At 34.9% G+C, this 10,317-nt stretch overlaps 2 protein-coding genes and 1 long non-coding RNA gene across 5 annotated transcripts; 2 read left to right on the plus strand and 1 right to left on the minus strand.

Moving 5' to 3' along the window:
- Window positions 1-2,602: 2,602 nt before the first annotated feature.
- Window positions 2,603-7,390, plus strand: LOC110641635 (polygalacturonase At1g48100). 3 transcript variants are annotated; one of them, XM_058149727.1, is made up of 7 exons: window positions 2,603-3,130; window positions 4,082-4,213; window positions 4,550-4,777; window positions 4,863-4,907; window positions 4,997-5,204; window positions 5,957-6,143; window positions 6,675-6,849. In XM_058149727.1, the coding sequence occupies exons 1-7, from the start codon at window positions 2,774-2,776 to the stop codon at window positions 6,847-6,849; spliced, it is 1,332 nt and encodes a 443-aa protein (XP_058005710.1). In that variant the 5' UTR covers window positions 2,603-2,773. The 3 variants fall into 3 exon arrangements, with proteins under 3 accessions (XP_058005710.1, XP_021649128.2, XP_058005709.1); XM_058149726.1 differs by having other exon boundaries at window positions 2,613-3,130; window positions 5,957-6,147; window positions 6,675-7,390; XM_021793436.2 differs by lacking the exon at window positions 4,082-4,213 and having other exon boundaries at window positions 2,610-3,130; window positions 5,957-6,147; window positions 6,675-7,390.
- On the minus strand, window positions 3,731-5,002 carry LOC110641637 (uncharacterized). Its single transcript, XR_002492322.2, has 3 exons — window positions 4,786-5,002; window positions 4,398-4,709; window positions 3,731-4,188 (listed from the first exon to the last, which is right to left on the minus strand). It is a non-coding gene; the product is annotated as an uncharacterized LOC110641637 (long non-coding RNA).
- An 863-nt stretch (window positions 7,391-8,253) lies between the features above and the next one.
- On the plus strand, window positions 8,254-9,346 carry LOC110641636 (1,4-dihydroxy-2-naphthoyl-CoA synthase, peroxisomal). Its single transcript, XM_021793437.2, has 2 exons — window positions 8,254-9,011; window positions 9,131-9,346. Exons 1-2 carry the CDS (start codon window positions 8,902-8,904, stop codon window positions 9,243-9,245), a joined length of 225 nt encoding a protein of 74 aa, XP_021649129.2. The 5' UTR covers window positions 8,254-8,901; the 3' UTR covers window positions 9,246-9,346.
- The last annotated feature ends 971 nt before the right edge of the window (window positions 9,347-10,317 follow it).

Raw genomic sequence — 10,317 nt, forward strand, 5'->3', positions numbered from 1 at the left:
ATGTCAAAAATTAAATGATTAAATTGATATGGGCATAATTCAGTGGCCATGGCTCCCTTGTAACAGCCTGAGAGTCACAGGTTTGGAATTCCCATATTGTACTAAAAAAATTTACATATGATAAGAGAGGAGAAATAGAAAGAGTTATAGGAACATAGATGGGGAATTTTCCATGCATAAACACCAATAAAATTATTATGTGGTGAGAAATCTGAAATCCTGAGGGAAAGGGACCAGAGGAGGGAATCAAAACTTGCAGATGAACTTGTAGGATAATGAAAATGAGGTGTGGAGTAGCCTTCCAACAAAGGTTGCTTTTGTAAATTTTCTGGTGTCTGCAGATATAAATGACAGTTACATGGCACCAACAGAAACTCTTAAAGCTCTGTGCAAACCTGCATAAACAAACAGATCAAACCATTTCAAATTTTCAATTTTTTTTTTCATTTTTTGTTTGTTAGTATTCTAGTTCCTTGTATATAATACTTTATTATTAAATTATTTAACTAAGGGAAAATTATACGTGGTTTGAGCATTTTATTGATAGAGACTTAAAATTTATATTTTTGTATTCAAGGACTTTGTATTACTAAGTCCTTAATATTTAAGGACAAAATTATTAATATTTTGCTATACATAGTTATATCATCCTTTCAGCATCAAGGTAAGAAGAAGGAAAGAAAACAGAATACAATGATGGTATTTACTCCTATTATAAGAAAAACGGCAGATAGACTGGTGTATATATTCAAATAATTAGAAACCACTTGTCTTACTAAAGTAGAATGGCAGCTTTTGCAATCTTCAAGATTAGCAGTTTTCAAAGATTATTAGTGCAGAGGGCAGGAAATTACTAGTGTTTATTATGTGATTTCATGATTTATGAGCCAAGTTGGTCCTCTGAGAAACAAAAGATGATTTTGAAGATCTTGCACTCTAAATCTTTAACATTAAATTCTTTGTAAAGAGAAAGAAAATTCATTTTTCACAATTTTTTTTTCTGCTTTTCTCTTTGTAATTAGTGCTTTATTTGTCCACATCTAAAAGATGGATTTAACATGATCTGATGGTAATATTAAAGAGAAGAAAAGAAATCAAGATAGATTTTCTAGGGTCCAGTTTCGGGTCGATTTCAATTGTGGTCAGGATAAATTTAAATTCAATAATTTCGATTATTTGTAGTTTTAGTTTCATTTTAATTCAAAAGCGGTTTCGATTTCAATTCTCATAAGATTAAATTGTTAATTATGATTCGATTCAATTCAAAGTTCAGATAAGGAAGAGCTAGAAAATAATTTAAGACAATTTTTGATCCGATTTAAACTAGTGAACCATTGATCAATTTTAATTTTAAGTTTGACTGGATTGATTTTAGTCTGATTCAAAATCAATTAAAATGATGGTGGGACTAAGAATGAATATTGTGTAATCATAGAGAAAAACCAGGGGCGCATGGAGGTTTCCTTCTTTCAGCCACTGTCATATAGTATTCATACAATTTGGAGTTATATGTATTCAATCATGCGTACTGTTTTTGCTGCTGCTTCTTCTAATTATTTTTTTCCCAAAAATAAAATACATTTAGTCTAAAACTCGAGGAAAATGCTTTTTTGTAATAGTAACATTTTTAATTCAGTATCAAGATAGGAAATTTTAGACACTCTTTACAATCTTCAATTCTGATAAGGGCTATTGAGATGTGCAATTGCAGGATTTTTCTTTGATTAATTAAAATTTTAGGTGAGTGGAGGCTCCCTCAGTTCAGAGTCTGGCATACTATCAATTTTATTGAAAAGTGCAGTATAAATTACTCATCAAAAGAAACTCGGTAAGACTCAAACTCTCAACAACATAATAGGAATAGGAATGCTGATTAACACTTGCCACTTGAATTGGCCACTTGCAAGCTTATCTTGTAGATGCACATCTTAGCTTGAAAACATAAATAATAAATTTAGTTGGAATTTATTTTCTTCCATTTTTATAACCTAAAAGTTATCAGTGAAGCATTGCAGGCCCTAGAGTTTCTCTAGCCATGGTTTAAGAGAGAAGGGTAGAAGCAGAAGCAGTAGCAGAGGCAGAAGCAGGACAAAGAACAAAAATGAAACCCGTGAACGTTGCATGTGACCATAAAAGAGCTGTTATAATCAGTGCCCTTGACACATTGTAGACCCACTCACGTGTGCCCTTCTTGGCTTTTTTACTGCAATTCATATACTTGTTTTAAACTTTTAAGATATTACAATGCCCATTACAGGCAAATGAAGACATCAAAAGCAAGTGTAACTTCGACAATGATAGGAAAATTATTCCTTTTAATTTTCAATTATAATCAACAAATATGTTATTGAGATAAGATTTGTGTTCCTTTGTACGCTGGTGAGAGACGTAGCTCTAGTCCTTTTTATAATTTTTTGCTCATACTCGTACTCCATTAGCTTACATTTGTTGATTGGATGAGTCACATGCAAAACATATTGACATGTGGCATAAAGGGAGAGCTAAATTAGTCCCAACCAGAATTCACAGAGAGGAAAACACCTATTTAATTAAACAGCCAAAAAGAGAACGGAGAATCAACATTAATACCCATCAATGGCATTAGCAGAAGATTCAATAATAATAATCATCTTTTGTTTAGCTTTGCAATAGTCTCATATGCTTTGGTCTGTTCTCCCTATATAAACTCAACCTTCACTTATTTTGGGCTGTCTCAAGAAGCTCTCTCTCTCTCTCTCTCTCTCTCTCTCTCTCTCTCATATCTACACTAAAAATGAGTGCTTTTAGTTTTAGAAGCATCTCATTCATGCTCTTCATTGCTTTTCTAGTTTGGTGTTCAAGTTTTGATACTTGCATTGCTAGAAGAGGCAGGCATTGGAGGCAAAACAGAGCTACCTCTGCTTCTCTGTATAAGAAGAAAGTAAAAAGTAATGGAAGCAATCACCACCACCATAATGGAGAATCAAAACCAAAACCAAAACCACCATCTCACAGATCCCCATTGCCTCCCCCTGTTTCAAAACCACCAAAAGAATACGCGCCACCATCAAGCTCACCAACCAAAGGCTCTGCAACCTTTAATGTACGTGACTTTGGTGCTAAAGGAGATGGAAAGAGCGATGATACAAAGGTTAATATCCAATTCCCATTTATACTCACAAGCTTAAATCTGTGAAGTGCTTTTGGTAAGAAGAAAATTGCATGAAAAGTTCAATGTTGCTTAATCATTAACACGTAGAATTCCCACAAATTCTGATGTTTGGTGCACAATTTAGTGTCTTTTGCTTCCGTCTTATGATAGGACTATCCACAAGGAGTAGCTTTCTCTATCCCATTAATCCAAACCCTTTCTAGTGGCTAATTAGAATTTGACATTTTAACCACTAGTGTCCTTTTAGAGTGGCATGGCCCAGCCTAGTGCCCACAGCCCCAATGAAAATTTCATACCGCACTCACAGGCAAAGGCCATACCACACAGAATTTTTATTTGTCTTGACATGCATGTCGGCTTCACCTGCCCTCATTTCACATGTAAACAGAACATTTCTTCATATTCCTCAAACAAGATGATTTTAACTAAAAATCCATGTATATTCACAGGCAATGCAATTAATTACCAATAGAAGCACATTTCCATCTATAGATATATAGCTCTCACATTTTGCATGATTTCAACAAAGCAAAGGGAATGAAGGCCAAATCCACCAAATTTAGGTCTGGTGAGCTTGGATGAAGAATACATATCTAGACCTTACCATAATATTATTATAAAACAATTTGATTTGCCTCAGGTTTAGAAAGCTTACACGTGAAAACAACAAGGGAAACCTAACAAGTAAATAGCATACAAATGTAAAAAACAACAGAAGCACAAAACTAACTCAAGGTGGGGGCCACTCCCCCCACCCCTGAAAAAAAAAAATCTCGTTGCAGCAGTTTGTTCATGGTCCCAACTCCCAACAATAATCGTATACAGTTAGGCTTAGGCACAACCCATGAACCCAACACCAAAACCAACTGTAGTTCTCAGCATATATTCATTGTTACCTAGTAAAGTATGGTGTGTTATGGTGCATCGCAGGCATTCCAATCTGCATGGGCAGCTGCTTGTAAGGTGGAGGCATCAAAGGTGCTCGTTCCATCAGAATATGTATTCCTTGTGGGACCTATTTCTTTCTCTGGTCCATACTGTCAAGCAAACATTGCATTTCAGGTAAAAGTGACAAATACATTAACAAGAAGATGCATTCTAATCTGTGTAGCTCAAAATAAGATACGGACTGTCAGACACATCCATGTCTGTTTTAAATGTCCAATATGCATCCCACATGGCATGTTATCATAAAGTGAAGAGACAGAGCAACAGAAATTCTAACAACATACTGAAGAAAACTTACCTATGTCTGTTTTAGATGTCTGATGTGCAATTATACATCCCACACGAGTACGCTATTGTAAAGAGAAGAGTTGGAGCAGCAGAAATTCATACAGAAGAGAACTACAGTAATGCACTCAATACTGATAAACTGATTAGTTGAATTTTTCTCAGCTGGATGGCACAATTATTGCTCCAACAAACTCCAACATTTGGGGTAAAGGTCTTCTGTGGTGGATTGAATTCACAAAGCTTAAAGGAATTACAATTCAGGGAAAAGGCACCATCGATGGGAGTGGCTCAGTATGGTGGCAAGACTACCCATTTGATGATCCTGTAGATGATGAGACAAAACTCATTATCCCACTAAACAACACAGTGGAAAAACACCCACCAATGCCGGTAATTACCTTCAGTTTGTATATCAGCTACAAAAATATGCATTATATTTGCATCTAATCAAGCTTCTCTCCAAATTGTCTGGCAGATAAGAAATGAATTCAGTAAGACAATGCCAAGCATCAAGCCCACAGTAAGGACCACTTGGCAACTATGAAGATTTCTATTACAGCTCAAGATCATTCAGTCCCTTAACATAATTGACTTGTTTTCTTTTCACAGGCACTAAGATTTTATGGAAGTTTCAATGCAACGGTCACAGGCATTACAATTCAAAACAGTCCCCAATGCCACCTCAAGTTCGATAACTGCATGGGAGTGGTGGTTCATGATATAAGCATCTCGTCACCTGGCGACAGTCCTAATACGGATGGAATCCACCTACAGAACACCAAAGATGTGCTAGTTCACAGCAGTAATCTTGCTTGTGGTACTTATTTTACTTGCAGATTAATTATATTAATTACCATGCTTAATTAAACAAAACGGTACACAGGGTAAGCTTAAATCTTGACAAACTAGAGTAAGACCTGCAGAGTTACAAAGGGGGTTACAGGTTCCACCACTACAGAAAAACTTGGAAACTTTGACACCATTTTTACAATTGCAGACAGAAAAGGTCATATACGCTTAGATACCTGGGATAGAATTCTGATAAACAAAGACACAACCTTATCCTTCTAGTTGAAATGTTTTGTCAACCTTCAATAACCACTAGTTATTTGACATGTAGAGGCCAACAATAGCAGAATTGTTTAATAATATAGCCATCAGTCATTTTACACTTGTCATACTCTAAATCATCATTGGGATCCAGTATAGGATTAGGTTGGACCTTAAAGACACCAAGAACACATCTTTTCTTGAACCTCACGAGTTTTCTTTTGTCCTCATCAGCAATTACCCTTTCTCTGCTTTTCCACTTCTTTAAGTGAAGGCCTGACAAGCTTTAGTATAACATAGCAATAAATGCTAAACGGGTTCACATGTCAAGTTCCTACTGAAACAAGCCTTATAAACTAGAGATGTCTGCATCAAATGAGAAGATCAAATCTCAAATTTATAGATAAAATTTAACATTGATCTTAAAGCCAATTAGTCTGCAATAATTATTGAACAAAGAAGGATGTCCATGTCAAATTTATGCTGACAAAAAAAATAAAAATGTCATGATTTATGCAGGAGATGACTGCATTTCTATACAGACTGGATGCTCAAATGTATACGTACACAATGTGAATTGTGGTCCAGGACATGGAATCAGCATTGGAAGTCTGGGAAAAGATAATACCAAAGCCTGTGTCTCCAACATCACTGTTCGAGACGTCATTATGCACAATACAATGACTGGTGTCAGAATTAAGACATGGCAGGTATTCATGCCATCTGTACTCCCATTTCATTCAAAATTTGCAGAGTTAAATTGGCTTTTACAAACCAAAACACATTCAAAGTCAAGCATGAGACTAACCTAGAATAAGATATCATATAATTGAAATGTAAAGGTCAACAAGAAGATTTCGACTTTCATAAGGTCTTTAATATTTACATTTCATTTTCAAGCCATTATGAACATTCTGAACAACCTACTTTATTCACAAGTTTTGGAATCTGACAAAATTTCAAAGAAAATCAAATTTTGAGAAGATGATTTCAGTCTTGAAAATGGAAGAAATGTTCCAACTGAAACTTTCAACACATTCCAAGCTTGACAGCTCAATATGATGCTTTATCTTGTTTATGTGTAACATATCCAAGTTCATACTTCAACCTAATGCCAGACAAAAGTAAATTCTATCAGCCTGAAAAGTTTTTGCCTAGTAAGCTTATCATAGTGTTTCCAACTCAATCAAGTTACTTATAGTGCTTCTCAAATATTATTTCAAACATTGCATTGCAGGGTGGATCAGGCTCTGTGCAGGGGGTACTCTTCTCAAACATTCAAGTTTCTGAGGTTCAACTTCCAATTATTATTGACCAATTCTATTGTGACAAAAGAACATGCAAAAACCAAACATCAGCTGTGGCTCTATCAGGAATCAACTATGAAAAAATCAGAGGGACATACACAGTAAAACCAGTACACTTTGCCTGCAGTGATGCCCTGCCATGTATAGATGTAAGCCTAACCACCATTGAACTAAAACCATTGCAAGAACACTATCACATGTATGATCCCTTCTGTTGGCAAACTTTTGGAGAGTTGAATACTCCTACTACCCCCCCAATTGACTGTCTACAGATCGGTAAGCCATCAAGCAACCGGCCTCAGTCAGATCATGATGCTTGTTGAGCTTCTCGCACTCAATTATTGTGTATTGACTTGCGTGGTCGGCATGATTTTCTGACCCCTATCACACCATTAGCTTATTAGGTAAAGGATTTATATTTAGGCAGTCCTATCTTAAAGGAATTCTTCTTCAGCAGGATTACATTGAATCCCATTGTGTGAGAGTATAGAAGCAGTATTATAAGCTAGTCTGATAGTAGAGTATAAGGTGGTCTTGTTTCCCATAATGGATTGTTTAGTTGTGAGAGAGCATACTAAGCGCTTGATTACTGGATGTGCAATAAATAAATTATCATCAATGAAAATTTGAAATTTCAACGACACAATTACCAAAGAGTAACATCAAGAGGAAACAATGTCCATGGAGATCTAACGTCTATGGCAGAAACAAGCGTCAGGAACCAACCATCTACATTCAGCAAAAGCAATTAAATTTGATAATTGCTGACTAAAATCACATCCGGTACTAAGAATTGAAGAAAGAAATCAATGCTAACAATTTGATCAGACCTGCATAATCAAGAAACAAGTCAATGCTAACAATTCAGAAAACTCATCTGCCCAAACGCATCCATATGGACCATATCACTAATAGACACCCCATATTCTGTCTCTGTTAGATTTAACTCTTTTTGCCCGTCATCAATCATTCAACTTCAACCTACAACCATACTCTTCTTTATACAGGCCCAAGAGCAGTTTTCACACTAATCAAAGAATGTCAGTCATGGAAGACAGATCTAAAGACACAGTTCCCAAAGTAATCACTTTAAATATCTAGGTTCAGTCCTTCAAGTAGATGGGAGGATGTGAGGAGAATGTTAGTCATAGGATGGTTGAAGTGGAGATTATGTGATCCTAAGATTCCCAATAAATTGAAAGTAAAATTTTACCGTACAAACATACGATCGGCTATGTTATATGATAGTGAGTGTTGGGCACTGAAAGAAAGAGTCATATGCATCTAAGATCAGAGTTGCAGAGATGAGAATGTTAAGGTGGATGAATGGCCATACTAGACTAGATAAAGTCTCTAACGAGATAGAGAAAAGGTAGGAGTGGTGCGGAGGCTACAGTTAGACAAATAGAGCACATGAGTTAGATGATGATAGAAAGAAAAAAAAGGGTTAGACCTAAATTGACTTCATTACACATTACACATTTCTATGAATTTTTTTTGGATAAAGGCTTAGTTGAGTTGAGCTTCGCTTATCACTTTTAGAGTTGTTGATCTGACAAACCTAGACCCATCAAATTTGAACATCAACAATTTAAATAGAAAATAGGTAATTTTTATATCTCATCTCTAAATATTGCTCTGTGTTTTCACCATCACTTTCACAATCACAGCCATATGCTTCGTTGAAAGAAGAGATTTACCTTTCAACGGGAAGTGCTGTATCTGAGAGAAAATGGAACCAGGGATTTTTTAACATGGAAATATTTTTGTGGAATTAAATTAAAACATACGTTCTGAAACCCTGGCAAAGCATGATTCAAACAGGGGGTTCAACATTACAAACCCACAAACTCAGCAATTCGAGCATTTAACTTACGATATGTATGAATTTCTCCTTCTTCTTCCCCAACTTGGTTTCTACGCAAGCGATGATCGTCAAGGCAAGAAGAAGTGCCCCATTCTTCTTCGCTGCATTTTTACAGTTAGTCCACGGAAACGGAGCCACTTCGATCCATTTTCGTTTACCTTTCCCTTTTACACACGACGCCGTTTCTACTATTCCGTGCGAGGAGCCTTATCCTATCCAATCGCTACAATCTCAAAAAAGAAGCACTAACCGCCATTTCAAAACCAATAACGATAGCTATCACAGAATCCATGGGGAAGTCTCGACAAAGGAAGTCGTTGGGAGAAATGCCAATGACGGGTCCGACGAGAAGTTCACTGACATTATACATGAGAAAGTCGTTGGCGAAGGGATTGCAAAGGTCTAGTTTTGGTTAATCTTGATGAGAATTATGCATAATTCTGGAGAAAGGAAGCAGTCAAAATACATAGAGCTGCGATTTCTAATGTGGGTTTCTCTTGTTTTACGTGATTTTTGCAGATTACAATTAAGGAATGCATTCCGGCCACAGACGATTAAAGAGCTAATTCGCGCGTTTAATGATGCTAGAGACAGAGACAACAGCTCTGTTGGAGTTATTATTGCCAGTAACTAGCTTTACCCGTTAAAAGATAAAGCATGATCGTTATCCAGATATCAAAGCATGATCGATTTCTCTCAATCGAATTTCAATAAAATTTTATAGGGAGTTTTACACATTCTGTTTTGCAGAATATGGAAGAGAAATATATAATTAACTTGGAATTTTGGTAACAATTTTATAACATCAATTGATAATACTGAAATGTAAATACTACTCCCTGCATCCCACGTCCATCCGTCGACCCTCTTTCGGCAGACACGGGCATCTCGATGAAATCTGCTCTACCAGCTTTGCCTTCCCCCTCGGCATGACAATTCTCTCACCTGTGGGTGTGGAAATCAGCTAATCAAGGCCATGGACATGGTTGTTATGGTGGAAATGATGGATCTTATGGGAATCCATTTGGATGTATAATGGTCGTTAATTCGGTGGCTTTGTTTTCTTCGAAAACCATATTTCAAGAGGAAGATGGAATTGTGTTTGGGTGTATTGTTCTTTGAATTTTTATTTTTATTTTTTAAATTGTTAATCATTTTTAATATTTAAAAATTTTGAAAAATTATTTTAATTTGAAAAATAGTTATTAATATTTTTAAGAAATTATTATTTTTTAATATAATTTTTAAATTAATTTAGCCTAAAAATTAAAATTGACTTATTTGCACTTGCATGAAAATTTAAGCAGCTTATTTGAACATTTTTTTTGGTTATAAATTATATAAACTAAAATAATTTTTTTTATTGTTGTGGAATTATGTATTTAATTTTTTATAATAAAAAATTTATGATAATAGTTATAATTTAATTAATATTAAGAAATTTAAACTAAAAGTAATACTTAAAATTATATAAATAAATTTTACACATAAAAAATGAAATTAATTACGTCATAATATAAATAAAAAATACAATATCTAATAAGAATTTCTCTCAAATCTATTAAATAATTTGATATTTTAGTAACTAAGACATTAAAAGAAAATAAAAAATAATTTACACAAATATCATTAAATATCATTAAGATAATCTCCATCTTATAAGAATTATTTATATACATTTTAATTCTATCTTACTATTTATTCTT

This window comes from Hevea brasiliensis, chromosome 7 (assembly GCF_030052815.1).
Source record: "Hevea brasiliensis isolate MT/VB/25A 57/8 chromosome 7, ASM3005281v1, whole genome shotgun sequence".
NCBI lineage: Eukaryota > Viridiplantae > Streptophyta > Magnoliopsida > Malpighiales > Euphorbiaceae > Hevea > Hevea brasiliensis.